The sequence below is a fragment of the Crinia signifera genome, chromosome 6 (assembly GCF_055691185.1).
Source record: "Crinia signifera chromosome 6, ASM5569118v1, whole genome shotgun sequence".
Classification (NCBI taxonomy): domain Eukaryota; kingdom Metazoa; phylum Chordata; class Amphibia; order Anura; family Myobatrachidae; genus Crinia; species Crinia signifera.
The window spans coordinates 193,479,678-193,503,328 of NC_139222.1; the positions used below are offsets into that span (position 1 = coordinate 193,479,678).

At 42.2% G+C, this 23,651-nt stretch overlaps 1 protein-coding gene across 2 annotated transcripts in view; it reads left to right on the top strand.

Moving 5' to 3' along the window:
• SCD (stearoyl-CoA desaturase) overlaps positions 1 to 12,589 on the top strand; it is a 36,753-nt gene extending 24,164 nt beyond the window's left edge. For both annotated transcript variants that reach the window (XM_083148488.1, XM_083148487.1), the window contains exons 4-6: positions 2,014 to 2,219; positions 4,304 to 4,536; positions 6,842 to 12,589. In XM_083148488.1, the coding sequence (XP_083004614.1) occupies positions 2,014 to 2,219; positions 4,304 to 4,536; positions 6,842 to 7,041 (639 nt within the window). In that variant the 3' untranslated portion in view covers positions 7,042 to 12,589. The remainder of the gene's footprint in view (positions 1 to 2,013; positions 2,220 to 4,303; positions 4,537 to 6,841) is intronic.
• The last annotated feature ends 11,062 nt before the right edge of the window (positions 12,590 to 23,651 follow it).

Genomic DNA, 23,651 nt, shown 5'->3' on the forward strand with positions numbered 1-23,651 from the left:
AGATGGCCTGGAATACATGAACTGTTGGTAGATCTCGAGTGGTTTGACCACCCCTGAACTAGTGTATCTGTTTTCACCACTTTCTCTCCTTGGTCGTGTGTTAAAATACATAAAGCAATATTACGTTAATTCTAGTAGCTACAAATTGGCAACTATTCCCAGACCTCATACAACTAGTGGCAGACAAACTTTGGACTCTCCCTCTTGGTCCAGATCTCCTACCACAGGGTCCTTTTCATCCAATCCATTTTTCAACAGCTTTATTTCACATTGTGCCATCCTGAAACGCTGCCATATTCTGGATTCTGTTATAACAACCATGTTGAGGGCTCCAAAACCAGTTATCGCTGCTCATTATCACTGCATCAGACAGGTTTGGATTCGGCCCTTAGATTAGGATCACTTAGACTGTCCTACAGGGTGTACTTCATATGTAGCCTCCCTTTGTCCCTCCAACTGCCCCATGGGACTCCCCTGCAAGCCTCCATATTTGGTTTTTCATGACGACAGAATGGAGTTACGGACTCAGGCCTCATTCCTACTGTACCTAAGGTGGTCTCGGCATTCCACATGAATCAACCCATTGTAGTTCCTTAATTTTAGGATGATTTGGGAGTACTATCCTCCCTGGATTTGCTAAGGACTTTGAACATATGTCACCAGGACAACGTCCCTTCAGAAGACTGACAATTTGTTTGTTCTCTTTGATGCCATGTGTTGTGGATGGCTGGCCTCAAAAGAGACATAAGCGCATTGGATCAGTCTTCTTCAGAAGGTTTATACTCTGGTTTGGTTTCTGCTCATTCTACTAGATCAGTGGAATCCTCCTGGGTGGCACACTGTGGGGCCTCCATGGTACAACTTTGGCAGGTATTCAATGCTGTCAGCGAGCGGCGACAGCAAACAGGGCTTCCTGCTCGCTGTCACCACTCACCCTGTCAGTATTCAACGCACCCCCCTTCATACGCCAATTCCCCCTCGCTCAATTTTTTGAGCGAGGGGGAATTGGCGTATGCGGCTCCAGAAGCAGCGAGACTCGCAGCTAAAAAACAGCGAGTTTTCTGCATTAGCTGTGGGTCTCGCTGTTTTGGGGAATTCTCACCTTCCTGTGACGGTGGGGATTTCCCCAGAACGTTGAATAGGGCAAGAGGCTGGAGAGGGGGTTAAACAGCGAGGATCGCTGGTTTTCTGCAATCCTCGCTGTTTAACCCCCTCGCCGGCCACATTGAATACCTGCCTTTGCTTGGCAGCCACCTGTTCTTCTGTTTTAGTCAATTCTGAAGGTGCCCCAGAGGTTCTCCTCCAAGGGTGATAACTTTTGAACCCCCTTAATGTAATTACATTTGTTGCCTCTGGATAAAAGAGAAAAGAGGATATTTATACCTACTGTATCAGTTTTACTAAATCCACGGGGGACAATGGCTGCTCTCCCTGCTCTGTTCACTTGCCAGTTATTATTTGGTTGGTATACCTGTGTTTTTTGTTTATGTTCGTATCCCTTCCATCTCCTCTTGGTCTACAATTTCCTAACTGAGGGCTATGGGTAGTAGATGGGGAGGAGTTTTACACTTTTAAATTAGTAGTAGCCAGCTCTTTCAAGCCAGACCTCTATACCCAGTGTATATACTTTCCAGTGTCTCCTACGGATTCAGAGTTACGGACTTACTGGTAACAAAATCCTGTTTTTGCGAACATGAATTTATTGTACTATGCCATGTGTAAGATTGCCTGAGAGATCAAGAGGTTGACAAACCTCATGACTCGGCCAATACAGTTGGGAAAATATCAAAAGGAAAGCTCAATTTTAGTGTCATTGATATAAAAGTGGTACTGAAATCCACAGATGCTTATTTGAGGCTCATGAAGCTTTGAGGCTCATTAAGCCACCTGGTGCCTACCACTTAACCAACTAAAGCAATCTAAGAAGGCATATTTGCTCATAAATTCTTTGCATTTAGAATATATCTCATACAATTTTTTATAGTTGACAAATATTATTTTCCATTTCTCCAGAATGATATATATGAGTGGGCTCGAGACCATCGTGCACATCACAAATACTCAGAAACTGATGCAGACCCTCATAATGCAATGAGAGGATTCTTTTTTTCCCACATCGGTTGGCTTCTTCTGCGAAAACACCCCGATGTAATAGAAAAGGGCAAAAAACTTGATTTAAGTGATCTCCACGCAGACAAAGTGGTGATGTTCCAGAGAAGGTAAGATTTCAAATTCTAGCAACTATACTGGTTATCTTACATGTTGGACATTGAATCCAGAATACCTGCTGTTTTTTTGGATTTCTAAATTTCCTCTTCTGGATAGCTAAACCTTCCTTTTTAAACCTCTCATATCTGAAGGGCAAGTTAATGTAGAAACTAAAATAGTAATCCGATTTAACGGACTTGTGTTTGTCTTCTGAACAAACCTCTTCTTGCGGGTGGGATGCTGGAAGTCACAGTACTGATGTCCGCATCCCAACTACTGTCAGGAGACCAGCACCAGAATGCTGACATCAATGAGGATGCTGGCACCATAAACCTGACTGCCAGCCAACATCCGTAATGTGGCATACAGTAGCATTATGTGGGGTGGGGGGAGGGACTTAGGGTTAGATTGCTGGGAGTGAGGGTTAGACTTAGGCACTTAGAGGGGGTTAGGTTTAAATGGTTGGGTTTAGGGAGGGGCTGCAGGAAGTTACTTACCTGGGCATTGTCAGGATTTTGTCTACTAGGGAGCGTGCATTGGTATTCTGACCGCCAGCATCCCCACAATCATTTGTACATTTCCCCTTGCTTCTATTTATTCACAAGCTACATTGGTCAGGTAGATATGATTCCATTTTTCTCATACTCTTGGGCATATGGCAGCTTCCTGGTACCTTTACCATATATTAAATAAACGTGTATAACCTGCTATAATTTGTTATTTTCTTTGAGTTCACTTAATTTTTGGAAGATATATGACCTCAAAAATGATAGTTGTGTACAGCAACACTTTTAGCAGCAGCCCATATAGGTTCTCAAAGATCAATGGGTCTAATTCAGACCTGAAACCAGGACAAATTTGTTCACTGCAGGTGAGGCAGATGTAACACGTGCAGAGAGAGTTAGATTTGGAGGAGTTATTTTGTTTCTGTGCCTGATAAATATGGTCTGCTTTATTTTTACACTGCAATTTAGATTTCCGTTTCAAGACGCCCCACCCAAATCTAACTCTATCTGCATATTTTAGATCTGCCCCAACTGCAGTGCTGCGTGGGTTTGCTCATTTTGAGAACAACTGTGTCCTGCGATCAGGTCATAATTAGGTCCCTAACGAATACCAAATATAGTAACGGTCCTGTTAATTTTGAAATTGAAAACCTATGGTGCCAATGATTATTTTAAATCTTATTTTGAATAGTTGTGGTCAGTCATCAGAAACATTGAAGCAGTCATATTATGTACTTTACAGTTGGGAACAATCCGCAATAAAAACAACATGAGAAACATCACCTCTTTTAGGGGGGGATGCTCTAACATCCGCGCCCCCTTACCGCCGCCCATCACCTGCTACCCCAAACATAAGTATTGCATATGTTCTAACATATGTGAAAATTATCACAAAAGACAGCTCTTGCGTTAAGAGCTGTCTTTTGCGTTGACCTGCCGATGATCGGTGGGCCCCGGTGGCTCCCCCTCCCTCTCTTACCCGGCCTGGATGCTGCTGCAGGGGGGGCTGGCTCTCCTCCTCCCTGCACCCGGAAGAGGATGTACAGTGCAGGGAGGAGGAGGTCACAGGTCTGGGCACAGGTGAGGGGGGGTCGGTGCGGGGCGGCGGGGGTCGGTGTTGGGCGGCGAGGGGTCGCGTTAGAAGCCCATAGGCTTCTATGGGGCATCTCCAGATTTTTTCTGGCGATGCCCCCCGTCGCGGTAACCCGGCGGGGGATGCTTAGAGCATCCCAAAATATGGTAAAAACCCAGATAACGGGGTTTTTACCGCATTTTTAGTTTAGAAAATCTACCCCCCCCCCCCCAATTTTTAAGGCTTCAGTAAATTTGCTCTAGGACGCTTACCATTACAACTACATGCACAAAGGACCTTATTCCGATTGACTCACAAGGCTGCGAAATTCGCAGCCTTGCGAGTCCATCAGATGCCATCCGCAGTGACGAATTTGTCGCCAAAGGTATATTTTGCACAGTGCTGCTCCGCTTTTACAAATACTAGCCAGTAGCAATGGAAATATTATGTCTGATTCATGACTCCCCTGTAGTATTATTATTATTGTATTCATTTTCATTTCCGTTGTCTGTACTAGGCACTATAAGAAGTTGATCCTGCTGATGTGCTTTATGGTGCCCACTATGATTCCTTGGTATTTTTGGGACGAGTCCTTCTCTGTTGCATTCTATGTACCCTGTATCCTGCGCTACGCATTAGTACTTAATGCAACATGGCTGGTTAACAGTGCAGCTCATATGTTTGGAAACCGACCATATGACAAGACCATCAACCCCAGAGAGAACAGACTTGTCGCCATTGGAGCTATTGGTATGTTTTCACTGTCTTTAAAGGACAATGGGGGAAATTTTATGAAGATGGCAGTTCTATTTCACATGGGATATTGCTATGAGTAACCAATCAGAATCGACTTTTTATTTAGCACCTTCTAGAATATAATAGTATCTGATTGGTTGCCCATAGCAACACCCCATGTAAAATATAACTCTTATCTTAATAAATTTCCCCCAATTTATAATAAAAAAAATGAGTATAATGTAACCTACACATCTTTGAGAATTAACCTAAAAGCAATGATGTCTGATATAAAATGACAATTATTGGCATTATCCTGCTTTTATTATGCTCTGAAGCAAGAACTGTTTTGAGTGAACCCAAGATCAGTCAGGGATCTACTGAGGCACCTGCGAATCAGTGGAGACATCTCCCATGGGAACGTTACACTCAACAATATTCTTGAATTGCTCTCTGAACATTTGAACTTAAGCCAAACCGCTTCACGCTTATCTTTATTAAACCAATATTATTATTTTACAAGCAAACATTTGATTGTATTAGTGTAATTGAAGCCTGGGCAAGTGCACATTTTGTAAAAAAGCGGGAGTAGTATCATTTTATCACATTTGTGCTTAAATTGCCTTAACCTTTTAAGCAGAGCCTTGCATATAGAATACGAATCTAAAAAAACACACTTTTTTAATGTAGGAAAATAAATCATTTTTAGCTCACAGCCTTTAAACCACAATTTCTTCCTCTAGACAAGCTCTAGCAATATATTGTGTTTTTTTTTTTTTTGATGATACTGGATTTATTTTCTATCAGACATTGGAGGGTAAAAAGGCTGTCCCAGGTGCTAGAGGGGGAAAGGCCATGTCTCCTTGTTAAAATAAAAAAAAACTGTGTGCCTCCAATGATGGGACATTACTCCTCTCCCACGACTGGCCTGTGTCCTGCAGACAAATCCAGCCCTGGGTAATTCTTACCCAGTCCCCCCTAGTTGAATGCTGTATACATTTTATACCTTGTAATTTTCTTTATTCATCTATACTTTCTATGTGGATTAAGTCTTAAATTATAATCTACCGAAAAGCATATTTGGTAAAATGACCATGCAGTATCCCTCTGTTGACTGTCTTCACCTTTATTACTGCAGTAATTGCAAGCAAATGAATTGGCATTGTCTGAAAGGCGAAGTAAAAGAAAGCCTATCTTATTAATAAATTCTAGTTGTAAATGAACACTGAGGGAGGCGCGGCGCGGGTCGATGGGATGGAGCAGCTCCATCTGTAAATGTTCAGTCTGCTCTCAGTCTTTGCTGCGGCTTAGAAGACCCATTTGAGGCACAACTATGCATGATTTATGAGTCCTGTGTGCAGCACTATTATGTTGTTTCAGAGGCGCCCTATAAACCTAATGAATTTGCACTATTAAAGGTTTCCATGCTCATTCTGCAGTTCACCAATTATATTATTTTAAAAATTGACATAAAGTTATTTGTTGGGTATATATCTACGTTTTGATTCCGTTTCAGAGTTGATATTGGTATTTTATAATGTAAATGTTATACATGGATTTATTATGAGTAGAAGTTGTCATTTTAGTTGTTTATAGTGTCCTTTGTTTAACAAAATACCCAGTTTTGCTTCATAATCTCATAAGTGTTTAAATAAAAAATACATAGTTTTAGAAAGCTTATCAACAATATTTCTCGCTTTTCTTTTAAATCCACACAAAATGATCAATTAATATAATATCTGTTGTACGTGTTAGTACAGTTCCTCCGCTTCTTGCTGTAAATGTATAATGGAAGCATTGGCGGTCACGTTGATACTGCGTTATCATATCACTGGTCACACTTGTATGTTTACATGCTTCTCTGGCGAAGACTAGACTTGATATCGCAGAACACTCAATTTATGACCTGTGCTCCTTGGTCATGTTTGTTTAGCTATCAGTTCCCATATCACTTATTCCTGGTAATCCTTACTGGTATACGGTAGTAATACCATCCACAGCCATCGCTGACAGTAATTATACCTGACTCAACTGCAAACATGTCAGAGAAGGAGTGACACTGCTGACAACTGGCATACACCAGAGGGGAATCCCATAAAATATATCTTCTAAAGGCATGAATGGCTCTACATATTGCTGGTCATAAACAAAACACAGGTGATCTTGCAAATGGATCTCTCTTGATACGTGGTGTGCAACCAGTGCTTCTATCAGCAGGCGGGAAGGGGCGGGGTGTATTTAGGAGATACTAGTATATGAAGTGTTCTATTTATATGATGCAGCATTTTGAATAATACCATATCTTGTTCTTTCTTCCCAGGTGAAGGATTTCATAATTATCATCACACTTTCCCTTATGACTATTCTAGCAGTGAGTTTGGAATCCGGTACAATCTCACAACGTGCTTTATAGATCTAATGGGCTATTTGGGACTCGCCAGTGACTGCAAGAAAGTCTCCAAAGAGACTGTAATGGCCCGACGAGTGCGCACTGGAGATGGAAGCCACAGGAGTGGCTAAAATAAATCGCGACAACAAAGGATGACATTTCCTAATCTATTTAACAAACCAACAACAACAAAAAATATAGCGCAAGGCTAAATATGATTACTTTAACATGATCCAGCACAGTGTTCTTTTAATTATGTACTTAAAGTAATTATAACTGAGTTTTTATCATTCAGGCCATCTCTTCTATTTCTTCGCTAGATATCTTATTCCTTTCTTAGGCTCTTGTATGTTTTTGTTGTATGTTTTTTTTTGTTTTGTATTTATATTGTGATATTTTTATTTCATATTTTTCTTACTCCAATCCTTTATTCTCACTTGCAGTTGGTGTAAATTCTTGGCCTAAATTCACACGCTCTCTACCTGCTCTAAATTGTATCTTAAGCACTGACCACAATTCCAGCTCTATCCTCATTTATCTCATTGACTGCTCTCAGGCTCTCTGCAAAAAGAATGAAATCCAATAAGCGGACAACTTACAAGTGCCATTTTTAACAATTTGTACATAAGGGGGGAAAAAAGCTAGATGAGTTTTGTATCTATTTGATTTACTTATTACTTGTACAAACGGATTGGTATTCTTAGGCAGTTTCTTTGCTGTCTTGCAACTTTGACGTACCGGTTGTTCTACTGAATCCAGAGCGGGTGCAGTGGTGGCCTACAGACCTTCTAACACAATAAATGCTTTATGTGAGTTGTGGCAGTATAGATAGTAAAGGTTGCTTAGACTCCTAGTTCTTCCACCTTCACTTTCATTCGTAAAATGAAACTGGAAATGTACTGTACAGAGGTAGAGGTAATATTTGAATTTTAGTTGTCTTCTGTATTAGAGCTATGCTTTATCATATGGATGCTACTGGGGCTGCTAAAGAAAAACCTAATCTGAAATTTCATGTTCACTCATGGTTATGTCCTGGAACCATCTAGAACTGTAGACCTGACCTGTTGCCTTTCGGCCAATGCAATATTTTTGAGCATGCTAAATACTTCAGTTTAACATCTTTTTAAATGCCACAAGTAGTCAACGCTGAGCTAAAGCTTCTAGTGGTAGAGTAGCATGACTAGTACATTTCTAGCTGTGAAAGCGTTTCATACATAGAAGTATCCTTCAATTCCATTTCATTACCCTGCTGAGATGACTTGGTGATCAGGTTGTTTTGTTCTATACCTTGATGTTTGGTCCTGATTGGCAATGCCAACCAGATTATCGTGTTTGTGTAGCGTTTAGTGCATAGAGGGGCATGGATTTGTAATGCCCTCATTTTGTACAATACCATTATTTTTTAGTTCGAATAAGATGTTTGGCATATTTATAGCCTACATTTCTGTAGCAGTTTAAGCTATTTGAATATAAAAAATGGATTGTTTACAGGTACTAATGATACTTGTAGTATTTATCATTCTACTTTCCTTGTTAGACAAATATTTGCTTTAGTGTAGGAAAATACACTTTATTGTGTTCGTTTTACAAACAAAAAAAGCACTTACAAGTGCCAAAAGAACAGTAGTGTAGTCACATAGGTTTAAACGTATTTCAATTTAGAACATTTTCTGCATAAAACATCATTCGGATATATGTTCATTTTGTCCATACATCAGGGGGTTCAATGTGCTGAATAGCCATTACTGGATACCTTTTATTTTAGAACTGCAGACAAGTGAATGCTGTTGCATTACTTGCTGCAACAGAGACCTAAAACAAGCATGCTTTATGAATGATCTCAGCATATAGATATATACTGTGAGTGCCGGACGGGCATTCTACCGACGTCGGGATTCCGACTGTCAAAACACCGACAGCCGGGTTCCCGACGGCCGTTGGCTATTTTCCCTCGTGGGGGTGCATGACCCCCATAGAGGGAGAATAGAATAGGTGGCTCGCGTAGGGAGCTACCGTGCTCACAGCGTGGTAAACACAGAGTGGCAAGCACAGCGAGCCCGCAAGGGGCTTTGTTGCACTCACCATGCTGTCTGGGTCCGGCCAGTCGGGATCCCAACGCCGGGATAATGACTGTTGGGATCCCGACTGTTGGACCCCTATACCACACCCATATACTGTATGCAAACAGCAAAAATCTGTATCATGTTCAGTTAAAAGTTTAAAGGACATAACAGGAATCCAAAAGAAAGATGGCCGGAACACATGGACTTGCAGGTACACATAGCAGCACATAGTCCAATCATGCAGCATGTAAATCCAATTTTGGCATCCAACACCGCTTCCTGTATGTACATATCATCCGTGTGAACCCCTTGTACTGGCAGTAGTAATAAGAGAAAAATGTGTAATCCATTGATATATATAATCAAAGATCGGAGTTAAATAATAATATTAATTAAATATTAATTGCTTGAAGTTTAGCTAATTAATGTTTGTAAATCCAAGTCAAATCTTAGTCTTATAATTACATTAATGACAGTATTTGATTCCTCATTTTAAAGGATTGCAGACTTGAACATAATGTATTTCTAATTTGTAGCAATACCCAGTGTCATTCAGTAGTATCTTTGGCATCTGTCATGTTGCAAACAAATTTCAAGGATAAAATTCCTTTATTCCCATTTTTGCAGGGAAATTACAGTTGTGTATATTTATACCCATCTATCTTTCGGCATCCCCTGTACATTTGCTGTTTCATCCATTTGGTGGTTGGTTCTGTATCCCTAAATCCAATCTCACGTTGCACTTTCCCCAATCTAAAACTTCACTTTGTACCCTTTTAAGGAAGACCAAATATTTTAGGGACCGAAGATTAGATATACGGGCTGATTTTTTTCCCCCAATATTAATAAACCTTACCTAGCAAATAAAGTGCTGCAGTTAAATAAACACTGCAGTAATGTTTGCATTGCCTTTATTCTGTGAAATTATACATAGAATATGTTTGTAAAAAGACCTAGCCAAACGTAATTAGACTTGCACTAGGCCTGCACAAATGTAGTTGGATGCATTGGTCGTTTACCAAAGTGTACACCCCGTCAGCTTTTATAGATGCATTGCACATATTTGAACGTAAGCACTTAGGCATAAAGCACTTAATGCTCTATTATTAACATATTAACCCATCCTGAAGTGAATGTCTACCTGTAAAGAATTAAAACTATCCCCCTAACTCATGTTCCTCTACTGACCTAAATATTTCATAATTTACATTTAATTCATGAATTAAATATAATATGCTTCCAATTCTATTCAAGCAAAGCACACCTAGCACTGGATGCTCCGCTCTCATGATGTTTAACAGACCCCCTTCTAGTTGATTGACATTCTTAGCTGATCCATATCTATTATAGTAAAGTAGATGGGGGGGGGGGGGGGGGGGGGGCAATGGCTGGGCTGCACTGAAACCACTTCCAATGAACTCTGGTCAATGGCTAGGGTTGAATTACTATAAATTCTGAAATATTTTGGCTAATAAAGTGTAGATATTTTATTTTTAAAGGTGGCCATCCCTCTAGTTTGTAGAAACTTTACTGAAAGCAGATATCTTAGTCTTAATCAACTATAAAGGTTGAGACTTTTTAAACCTAAAAGGATCTAGAAATGTTATACTGTAACCTGGAATTCTAGAAAGTCTCTGGCGGAATAGAATTGTTTAGAAGAAATGCTCTGTGTTGATCAAGTTGTATGTGTGTGGCTTTAGAATATCCGATTCTCTTTCTGGCTGGCAGTATGCTACTTAGCTGTAGATCAGACTTTGTGTTTATTGTGTATCTGTCACTGCCTACAAGCATTGAAGACAGTCGTTCTATTGGCTGAACTACAGTGACACATGCCTCACACGTTCTTATTAATGACTAGGCGGCATTTCCTTAAATATTGGTAATGCCTTCTCTGTATAGGATACAGGTGCGCTAAAAACATATAACATACCTGGCAGGATGCCCTTAGCTGAGGTTTTCTGCTGACCATAATGTGGCTCATTTCTCTGTTACAGAGTACATACAAAGACATGGGCCAGATGCAATAAGCTTCAAAAGTGATAACATGGAGAGTGATAAACAACCAGCCAATCCGCTCCTACCTGCTATGTCACAAGCTGTGTTTGAAAAATGTCCGGCAGGAGCTGATTGGCTGGCTGTTTATCACTCTGCATTTTATCACTTTTGAAGCTTAGTGCATCTGGCCAATAGTGTGATATGCAGCTGCACTGTACTTTCAATAAGTTCTATAGTACTATGTTTGAGGTGCCTTCTCTGCAATGCCACATTTATCATTTGCTAGCGCATAAATCTACTATAGCAAAGTCAATGTGGACTTTCAGTAGAGTTGGTGCAAGATTATTTGTGTGCGTATGGTATACTTAAAACTGTGTTTCTCAACTCTGGTCAGCAGATGAGAATTTCCTGATATTTCTCATTGTGATATCTCAATAGTAGCTTAAAACCAGAGTTTTTTTTTAAAATTGATATATAATGCTTTGGTTATCATGTTTCATGTGTCATTGTAGCAACACTAACATTAATATGTATACTTATGCTATGCTTTAAATTCCAGATACTGTAAGCTGCTAACTCCCTGCTTTAGGCAGTTGGACATCCAGTTTAGAGCCTAGCCTCCACTGCCCCAAGAGGGAGGTTGTGGGTACAGAGTACCTTGGCCTGTTCCTCTCTGGGGGGCCAGGAGGCATAACCATGTCCCCAAGATTGCATAGCCATGGCTAATCTCCTCCCTGTGCACGACTGAGGGGTGAATTTATGAAGCTTGGAGAAGTGTTATCTATCCCCATAAAGAACGTTATGAGCAAGGTGATAATGGTTCAGCCAATCAGCTCTTACCTGTCAATTTACATATTGTAGCTGATTGGCTGAACCATTATCACCTTGCTCATAACGTTCTTTATGGGGATAGATAACACTTCTCCAAGCTTCATAAATTCACCCCTCAGTGTCTATAAAGGGTCCCTGAGGGGGCGTTACTGAACTAACCAGTGGCCACGCCTCCTTACCTGTAAGGTCCAGCACAGCTCTTAAGAACTCTGCCTCTCCCAGTAATATTTTCATGAACAACTTGGGTCATCTTCCAAACAATTATAGTACATTTGGAGTCCTTTAAACATATATTTAAACACAGAAAAACCTCAGATATCTTGTAAAATGACTACCAAAAATGGCAAGTCGGTTAAATGTAATATTGATGACCTTCTAGGGACTTTTTTGTGGAGACAGCAATGGACAAATTTGAGACATAGGGAGTTAATTAAGACAACTGCTTTTCATTCATATGGAGGAAACAACCATGTGAGAATTTGTTTTCTCCTTAATCATTACAGTATAGTATATTGTCTTGTGATTTTGTTAAAGAAACAATTGTAGAAGTCTTGTCTAACTTTCTCGGTTTGGAAAAGCTGAATGAAATAATGGGAGCTGACATCCAGCGAGCAGTTTTGGAGTTGTACACCTTTTTCTGAGAAACACACTAGAGGATAAGAATCAGAATGACTCCCTCATAAAAGTGACATTGAAATGTGAAGTTAACTGTATGTATACTGTTCCAACAAAATTGTTTAAATGAGTGCTAGAACATAATGTTTTCTATTAATAAAAACTGTTAAGACCACTTTTTGTGCCTGTCTCCAAACATTATTTAACAATGTCTGAGGTTTGAAGGGTATCGTCAGGGACACGCATCCAAGGCTGTTTTGCTTCGTGCATAAATAAACCTTAATCTATTCTGTACTTATGGAGCACTGTCTTAAAGGGTTCTTTAATTGTTGTGTAATGCTTGCTCAGTATGTTTTGCAGAAATTGGGCCACACAAAATGTAAGGAAGCACTTAATAAGACCAAACCCACATCTACACTATCGCAATTCAACAGATTCTCTCTATTCAGATTCATTCCACCAGATTACTGTCAAATAAAGGGATCTTGCATTGAGCTGCAGAGGCTGAAATTCAACCCCTACTGTAACTAGGAGGAGATTACTGTGAAATTGTGAATAATCTACATGAATTAGAAAACCAACTAAAACATTTAACAAAGCGATGTACTAGAAAACAATTTGCTACACTAGGCTTAAGCCGTGCACACATGGTGCGATTTTTGCTAGTGGCCGATTTTGACTAAGCAATTTTGACTAGATGCACTGGTGATTTTGTCTATGTTCGCTATGATAGTCTGTGATCTAGTCAAAATTGCCTTACATGCATAGTCTATTTTGATAAGTGATATTGACTTAGCGGGGCCTTGCATCACTTTTGCCCACAGGGGAAACACCATACAATTTTGGCTAACCTAGACTATTTTGACTAGTCAATATTGCCTGTAAACACCCCTTTAGAATTGCTAGTCCAATGTGGTAAATATGGATAATGCCATGATATTCACATAAAAATAAACAAATTCAAGTGTATATATTGTTAATGGTGATTAAAATATAACCAGAGTGACAATAAGTGAAAAGCGTTGATTACGTAATAAGTCCGCAACCAACGTACCCTTTATACCTAGCTACGTGTGAACAAAGCGTAGCGCAGCGTAGCGTACCTTTTATTGTATTATGTATACCAAGAACCAATACCTTAATCAGAGATTCCTTCGCAGTACTTTGTCTCTAATCTGCGAATATACCTTATCGGACTGTGTCCGCAATATACCTTATCGCTATTATGCGAATAAACAGACAACGACCACTGTATAGAAATATGGAGATAAGAGCTCCGTAAAAAGGTTGTATTTGAGTCCCTAATGGACAAAAGGGGGTTACAGAAATAAGAATAAACAGGTATAACAAGTAATACAATATACTAACAATGAACGCTAAACAGACTCTGCTAAGGGGAAAGAATACAGATACAAGACACAACCAGCCAACTATACAATAAGTATAAATACCGTTAATGCAACCGTTACCGTTCTCATCAAATATGCGAAGTGTAGTCCGGTCAGAGCTCACTATCGTTCAGGGATGAACTATAGTCCGGTGGTCAGGTCAGGGAAAGGTAGATGTGCCGAAGAGACTTTGGCTGCTCTGGGTCGCCTATCTTATAGGGTCAGAAAGGGGAGGTCAAAGGCCATTCTCATTGGTCAGAGATCATATGTCCGGTCCACTGTGATTGGAGGTTAGACGCTGTACCTGGTCTGACCAGGTGCAGGGGAGTGAACTTTAAGAGTCCTTTGTTTGGTGGTTTCGGCGTCAGCAGGGATAAGAACTGGTTTCATCTAGTTTCCTTTGTTACATTCTTTCTACAGAAACTGTCCCTGGATTATGGATTATGTCCATAACTATCGGGCAGTGTGTATTGCGAAATATTCGCAATGACCGGAATACTTCGCATAATGAACTGAACAGAACGGTACTAAACACGATACAGATAGATGTATGCAGGGCTAACTAAGCTATGTGTGGCGTTCTAAACCTTTAACTATATTTTACTTAGGGTCAGTATGTATTTATGAATTTATGTGTGATAGTATGGCTACTCTTCTGGTCCACTTTGCCACGCATACTCGGGTATGGAAACTTTATTTGCGCAACTCTGCGAACCAAAATGGCGGCCATACTATCCTAAAATGGCGTGTGTGTAACTCGACTTCCATAGTCCACCCTTTAACAGTAATTATAAAACTGTTACAATACAAAACATTTCACACGACAATACAGAAATTCATAATCCTAACAGAGAAATTGGGATACATGAATTAAACATATAAGGGGAGTAAACCATCTGCTCTCGGCCGATCCAGGATCATGGATAAACGATGGGCCGCATTTATCGAACAACCTACTCAGGGTCACGAAGGATAATGTACAATTTTGGGATAAAAATAAAAACAGGGGTGGTTACAACATATACACGTTCACAAATATGGTTTCCTTAAAGGGAGGTGGTTTCGATTTTAGGGTCATATACCAAACCCTGGTCTTCCTCTGTATCTCTCGTTCTTACACTCATGATTTCGGTACGTTTTGTCTTTCCCCGGGTCACCACTTTTAAACATTTGAACAATAGCACAAAGACTATGATGGCACCACCGATACAGAGAAGGAGTTTTCCTATGCTAGCTATGATCCCTTGCGCCCATTCTCCTAAACCAGAGAACCAGTGCATTGGATTCAACCAGGAGGTCCATTCACTAACTTTGTTACCTATTTCTGCCAGGCTGATATTATGTTCCCTTCTAAATTCCCATTTAAGCTGAAGAATCTCATCCATCCGATGATCGATGACTTCTTCTGGGTCTTCAGTATTGTTGGTGATATATGTACAACACTTCACCCCAAACTGGGTAGAGAGGGTGACACAATATCCTCCTGTCATAGCTGTCAGATAGTTCAGCACCATCCGATGTTGGACTAGCTCTCTTTTATATGCTTGCAACTCCTTCCCAGTGTATCTAAAGGTGTCATCATAAATCTCTGTGATGTTATCTACCAAGCTGGCCAATGCTTGTATATATTTAAAATTTATGACTCCTCTGGCGGTATGGGTGATATCTAAAGCAATGAGGAGTTGGATACCGAACGACTCGTGTATCATTTCAGAAGCTAGGGGTTCTTTCTTGACGGTTAAATCCCTTTTATGGATTTGGTCATAATGGGTATGAGTGTAAGGAGGAGAAATACCTCTGTGTATGTTCATCATCTCATCATGTGTGAGGGTCATCACTTCCGGTAACACTCTGCCTAGATAACAAATACCAACGTAGTTCATGGAGAGCCATTTGTACGCCCTCCTACCACAAATATAATAAACATCGTCAGGGAGAAAATAAGGGACAGAGTATTTCATGATCTTGTCACATATTATCCATAAGAACATCCCCGTCCCCTGTTTCCTGACTTGTTCCTCACAGATTTCTGGCTGTAGGGTTACATTACAGTAGCCGGCTGATACTCTGCCGGCCATCATTTTACTTCTCTTCACCGTGTAGACATATTTATAGTGTCTCCCACTGGTTCGGATTTTTAACAACAATTCTTTATCAATAGGCTCTCCATCTGGACGTTGGGAGTAAGTTATTGTCTGGTTATGCCATGTCACTTCCCAAGTACCAATCGCTCTGGAACTCGAGAAGTTCATACATACCAGGGATTTATCCACTTGGTATGGGTGTAATCTAAGACTAGGGGACCTGGTATACAGGTATCTCTTATCCAATGGCCTCCCCTTATTTAATACACTTATCTCTGAAATGTTAAGCGGGTATGGGACTAGGCCTACACTACTCCTTTTATGTAGCACTTGTGAACACACCCAGCATTCTGTTTGGTTTAAAACCTTACCCACTAGTGAGTGGTAATCACTCAAGGGATGTCGGCCGGTAGTTGCCTTATTTGTCGACTGACATCGCTGGATGCATTCTTCTTCCATTTTAGGTTGACAATATCTACAGACACAGTACTCACCAGACAATAACTCATCACATAGCCCTTGAACTACGTTTCCCTCATACCTTTTACCTTCTCCTGTCATGGGCAAAGTGTCAAGCTGGTTTAGGGATTCTACCTCACCCATATCTGGGTCCATTATTACACTGTCAGAACTCCGCTCCGATCGCTCTAGGATGTGGCAGCCACCGAGTATCTTTGGGTGAATAAAAGAACACAGAAAGAAAACAAAGACATATATGCATAACTGTGAACCTTTTGCTTGGAGTCCTTCCATCATCTCTACCAGGGGACTTTTATTTTGCTCTGCTCTTAGACCTTTGTTCGCTCAGGTTGCTCGACCTTGGCTGCTTCTCAGTGTTCCCGAAACAATGCTTCTAGCGACACTTCTTCTCTCTCGCTCTCTGCACACTGGGACTCTGGGTTACTGGCTTTCTTGCAGTGGGACGAATGTATCCAAGTCTCTCTCTCTGCGACTTTAATTGATGTAGTGCTGGTCAACAAAACTTGGTACGGTCCTTCCCAACGGTCTATCAAACAACCTGAGCGTAAAAAATTTCGGATCATAACAAAGTCTCCTGGTTTAAGATTATGACAATTCTCTGTAGGCATATCAGGGTTCAGTAATTTCAGCTGCTTTTGTTGCTCCCTTAGCTGTTTGTTTAGCTTTAGGAGATACTGTACAGTTAGCTCATTGTTACATTTGAGATCATCCTGTGGGTCTATCATGATGTGTGGCTGCCGACCAAACAATATCTCGAAGGGGGACAAGTTGAGCGGAGTCCTGGGAGTGGTCCTAATGCTATACAACACAATAGGCAGTGCCTCTGGCCATAACAACCCTGTTTCAGCCATCACTTTACCCAATTTGTTCTTAATAGTACCATTCATTCTCTCAACTTTGGCGCTCGCCTGGGGACGATATGGAGTATGAAGTTTACTATTAATCCCCAGGAGTTTACACATGATTTGGAAGACCTCTCCTGTGAAATGAGTGCCTCTGTCACTCTCAATGACCTTTGGGATACCATACCTACAGACAAACTCCTGACATATTTTCTTTGCTGTAAAGGTAGCAGTGTTGGAGGCAGCGGGGAAAGCCTCCACCCAGCTAGAAAACATGTCAACACAAACTAATACATATTTCAAATTCCTACAGGGTGGTAACTGTATGAAGTCGATTTGTATTACCTGGAAAGGGCCTTCTGTAGGAGGGATGTGGGATGGCTCTGTTGGGATGGCTTTTCCAACGTTCTTCCTCAAACAGGTGAGGCATGACATTGCCACTCTACCTGCTTGAGAAGCGAACCCTGGTGCACACCAGTAGGCCTTTACCAGCTTGCACATACCTTCCTTCCCAAGATGTGTCAGCCCATGGGCCGCCTCGGCTAGACTAGGAAGGTATGCTCTGGGGGCCACTGGTTTCCCGTGTCCATCTCTCCAAAGTCCGGTAGACTCTTGGCCACATCCCTTCGACTTCCATACTGCTCTTTCCTGTGGGGAACACAAATTCTGCATGTCTATCAGTTTGGATGTGGATACTATGTTCAGTGTACAAAGGTTGGTAGGATGGGTGAAAATATTTACAGGGCATGCGGCCCTTTTCGCTGCCTCATCAGCGCGGCTGTTACCAAGTGACACCGGGTCCTTCTCTGATGTGTGAGCTTTGCACTTGATAACAGCCACTCTGTCTGGAAGCTGAATAGCTCCCAGAAGTCTCCTAATATATGTCGCATGCGCCACTGGTGTGCCAGCCGCCGTCATGAAATTTCGGAGGCGCCATAGGGCTCCAAAATCATGGACTACTCCGAAAGCATATCTGGAGTCGGTATATATGTTGACTGATTTTCCTTGGGCCAGTTCACATGCTCTGGTCAGTGCCACCAGTTCCGCTACTTGTGCTGAGTGAGGTGGTCCCAAGGGTTCAGCTTCCACAATACCTTCTCCATCTACTACTGCGTAACCTGTGCACAGCTCTCCCGTGTCCGTCTGTCTATGACAGCTACCATCTGTGAATAAGGTTATGTCTACCTCACTTAATGGGCTGTCGCTTATGTCAGGACGTGCTGTGAAGGTCTGATTCAGGTAGGACATGCAATCATGTTTGTCCTCACTCTCACTAAACTCTGCTTTACCATATTCAGCAACATTCCCATCACCCTCCACCCTTTGTGCCTTGGAAGGCACATGAGGAAGGAATGTGGCTGGGTTTAGTGTGTTGCATCTTTTGATGGTAATATTTACTGGGGCCATCAGCGCCAGTTCCCACTTAGTGAACCGTGCTGAGGACACATGACGTGTTTGGGCAGAATTTAGGAGGGCAGAGACAGCATGGGGAGCATGAACAGTTAAATCGTGTCCCAACACTACGTCCTCACTCTTACTTACTAGTTGTGCTATTGCAGCCACACTTCGTAAGCAAGTTGGGAGTGAGCGTGCTACTGTGTCCAGCTGGCCACTGTAGTACGCTATTGGTCGGTTGGCATCACCATGTTTTTGTACAAGCACTCCTGCCGCACACCCACCTGATTCAGTTCCGTACAGTTCAAAGGGTTTTCCATAATCTGGCATTCCCAGTGCTGGGGCCTTTGTTAGGCTCACCTTTAGTTCCTCGAAAGCCAGTTCAGATTCCTCAGTATGAGAGACCCGATCTGGCTTAGTTGAGGAAACCATCTCTTGTAGTGGTAATGCCAGAATAGAGAAACCTGGGATCCAATTGCGACAGTATCCACACATGCCTAGGAACGTACGGATCTGATGCTGGGTCTGTGGCAGTACCATATTCTGAATCGCTTGGATTCTGTCGTCGGTGAGGTGTCTCAGCCCTTGGGTAAGGCAGTGGCCCAGATACTTAACCCTGGTCTGGCATAATTGCAGCTTATCCTTAGATACTTTATGTCCTGTCTCTGAGAGATGCATCAGCAGCTGTCTAGTGTCATCCACTGATGACTCCAGTGACTCAGAACACAACAATAAGTCATCAACATATTGTATCAGTATCGAACCACTCATGGGTTGAAAGGATTGTAAACAATCATGCAAGGCCTGGGAGAAGATGCTGGGGCTGTCTATGAATCCTTGGGGGAGTCGTGTCCAGGTATACTGTACTCCTCTGTAAGTAAAGGCGAACAGATACTGGCTGTCAGGATGCAAAGGGACGGAGAAGAATGCTGAACACAAATCAATGACTGTGAAATGAGTACAATGAGGTGGGATTTGCATTAGGATGACAGCTGGGTTTGGCACTACGGGGAATTGGCTCTCAACTACCTTGTTTACCCCTCTTAAATCCTGCACTAGTCTGTAGCCCCTCCCCCCGCTCTTTTTCACAGGAAAGATGGGACTATTGGCCGTGCTGGAAGTTCTAACTAGGATTTCCTGTTGGAGCAATCGTTGGATCACTGGAAATATTCCTAGCTCAACTTCAGGTTTTAAAGGGTATTGCGGTATTTTTGGGGCTATCCTGCCTTCTTTTAAGCGGATTTCTACTGGTGCTACATTTGCCATTAGCCCAGCGTCCTGTCCATCTTTAGTCCAAAGGGAACTCGGTATTTGTGCTGTAATTTCAGCTACCCTAGATGGATTTGATTCTACAACAGTGGAATACAACATTAGCCTCTGAGGACTGTCCAGCATATCTTGCACTTCTTGTGTAAGATTTTTAGGAGTATCTAGGAATACCCCATCGGGAGTGCAATAGATGACACATCCCATTTTACATAGTAAATCTCTACCCAGGAGGTTAGTCGGGGCCGCTGCAGCCAACAGAAAAGAGTGTTTGGTATGCAGAGGCCCGATTGTAACCTCCGCTGGTTTCGTCAGTGGGTAATGTTGTATTTTTCCTGTTACCCCAATTGCCGCTACTGATTGGTTAGTGAAACCCAAGTGAAGAGGAGTGTTGAGAACAGATCTGGCCGCCCCTGTATCAACCAAAAAGGTTTGCCTTACTCCAGCTATATCAACCTTCACCTGAGGTTCCTCTCCAAGGTGTTGTGTTAGTCTAACTGGCTGTAGGATACAGGTATGACCTGTTTCCTATGGTCTGACCTGGGTTGCCCTTAGCACAGTGTCAGCCATCAGATGGGGAGGAGGCATGTTGCGTGACCTGTCTGTCTCCTCCCATTGCCTAGGGGCTGGGTATCTCCGTGTCTCACCTTTGTGAGATTCCCATTCTCGCTTATGTGTCTGATAATTCCTGTGGTTTCCTAACCTACAATGGGCTGCAATGTGTCCCTCCTGATTGCAGTTGTAACAGATAACTGGCTTTCTACCTGTGTCCCTGGTGTTTCGTTGGTATGCAGCTTTGTTTGGGGCATTAGTGAGGGCTTGGATGCTAACCATCATCAGTTTGTCAGTTTGCAGTTCTCTGCGTTTCTTGATGTTACGGTCGTGGCCTACAGCAGATTCCCGTAGGGCATCCACTGTCATTCCACGCCAATTTGGAAAAGAAGTTTGGACTCTGGCTCTCAGGTTTTCGTTAAGCCCTTCCACCAGCACAGAGACAATCAGCTCCCTCAGGTGGGGATCGTCCTTAGGCTCGGAGACACCAGTGTACTTTGATACCGCCATCAAACCCCGGTTGAAATATTCGCTAGCTACTTCACCATCTTGTTGTTTGATAGTGAATATCTTGCTATATTCCACTGCTGCAGGAAAATACACTCCCAACTGTAAGTTAATCAGGCGTATATTCTCCTGGTTGATCTCATCATTTATCTCCTTGTCCACTTTCAATCCACTATCCTGAATGAATTTCGGGATGTCAATGTGAGTGGGGAGACAGGCCCTCAACATGATTCTCCAATCCTTGTTGGTGGGCTCATCAGAGTTTCCTAGATCCCTTACAAATTTCCGGCACAATGCCAGATCTTTCCTTGGGTCAGGGAAATCTGTAATGATGGACCGCAGCTCTAACCGTGTCCATGGGTTTAGCATGGTCATCTTTCTGGTAGGTATCACACCCTCTCTGTCTGCCTTACCATAGGGAACCTCCAGTGTGCGTACAGGGTATGTTTGTACCACATTCGCATTACTGGGACCTGCTTGGGAGTCATTTGTGTCTGTGCTGTGTGGTGCATCATTACCTGAGTCCAATACTATGCTGTTGGCATCAGCCGTCTCCTCCTCCTGTGCTGGGGCCTCAACAGCGGGTTGAGCTTTTCCCTCAATCATATTAATTGCATGAGAGACGGCCAGTGCCAACAGCTGCTCGTTTTCCTCTCGGGTTTCCTTGTAAGGGGATAAGACAGGGTACAGGTTAGCAACGGATACATTATTACTTATACTTTTCTTATGAGTCATTATCCCCTTCGGCACATATGGGGGTGGGGGAGCTGATTCTATTATGGCAGCGGTTGCATTTATATTTTGGCTGATTGTGTCAGGTATTGCCAGACCTCTGCTTCCCCATTGTTCCTGTCCTTCCTTCTGCCACAATTTAAGAATATTGATATGCTTCACTCTCTCCTTACGACTGGAGAGTAGGCATATTTCATCTTTTACTGCTGATAAGATTTCCGGATCGAAGCTACCAACACTGGGAAATTCTAACTTGCTGCCTTGTGTCATTTTTCTCCATTTATTTTGGTAAACAACTGCGAGTTCACCGTGCTTCCTGCACATAATAAAAGCAGCCGATCCTCTTGGCCGGCTTGCTTCCTCCCTATCCTGCACGTTATCACAGCGTGACCCGTTATTACCCATAGTTACAGGAATAAACGTTCACAGCTTAATAGATAATCGGTGGGTTATTACTTATCTGAGAGCTCCCCAACCACTCACTTCTCCACACAGCGACACTTCAACGCAATCAAGCGAAGAGCCCACAATGCGAGGTAACGTACTCAATCACCAAGTCTTTCAACTAGCAGCGAACTTCTAGCCAACTTGCTTGGCGCGGCACAATTTTTCCAGGGTATAACAAACTTGTTTTCCTATACCCCCAAAAATCGGATTTCTAAAGTAGCTAATCGGAAACAAGTGCGTTCCGATATATCTTCTTGTACCCTCCTAGCGGAATCAATTCCACTGAAGGGGCAGTTCCTATGGGCACGTCGTCACGTGAACCCTAACCTTGTCCTACCTGGACTGTCCTACACTGGACTACACTGCGCTTGAGTCGTGTCGTCACACACCCGTTCGCCTCAGTTATTTTTCACACTGGGCGCTGGTTACACCTTGGTCTTATGCATATATTTGAAATATTTCTGTACAGAAAGTTTTCCCAGGCCGGTAGCTTTTCACTAGATACTTATGCAGGTATAAATCCCTTATAATACGCTATAGGAATCTATTAAAATAATGCTTGAGTTGCTTGCTTATGAGAAAATGAACAAAAAGAAAAAAAAACTTATTTTCTCTTTTATTAATCACCACCTTATCCACAGTATATTGCTATACTGTTTAAATAAAGTTAGTGGTTCAATACTGTTCACCTTTGAGTTCCTATGTGTGCTGCATGTGCAGTACCAATGAACAGTCACGTGTGTACATGCGCTGTTCACAGGCCGCCGGTGAATCGGCCACCCACGTGTTCTATAGTGTATTTGCAAGGTTGCACTCGGGTTTCGCTATACGCAGTAATTGCGCTTAAATGTGGAATAAATCCCTTAACTCCGTCCGAAAGTTACGTATCAAGATGCGAAATAAATCCCGCACTTAATCCGTAAATCACGTACAAAGATGCGAAAATTTCCCGATATGGGCACGTGCGCGCGCACCTTGCGTAATACACAATAGACGCTTTACGTTACTGCAAAAGGCCCAGGACTTGTCGCCACGTGGCGGAGTCCCTGTTTTTGCGGTAACTAACAATAAACAATTATAGTTTTGCACAGAGGGGATCCTCTATGTACTATAATAAACACAGATTCCACGTGTGCGAACCTTATCGCACGTGGTACATATACTGTAATGAACAAGCAACTCAAGACACTATACCCCGTTAAACTACTTGTGGCAGGCAGAAGTACAGTTTACTAAACACTTAATATATGTTTTAAAACACGTGGCTTTCACTTATTGTACTCCGGGTTCAGCGCTAGCACTTCCCGAACCCCGCACCGCCGCGGACTCGGCCTATCCAGCAATGGAAACAAATAAATACTTCCACCCTTTTGCTGGTATAGGTCGGGTCGCACGCCTGGTACTGAGTTCTGGACTGTGGAGCGGACGGACGAGCCCTCAATTGTTAATGGTGATTAAAATATAACCAGAGTGACAATAAGTGAAAAGCGTTGATTACGTAATAAGTCCGCAACCAACGTACCCTTTATACCTAGCTACGTGTG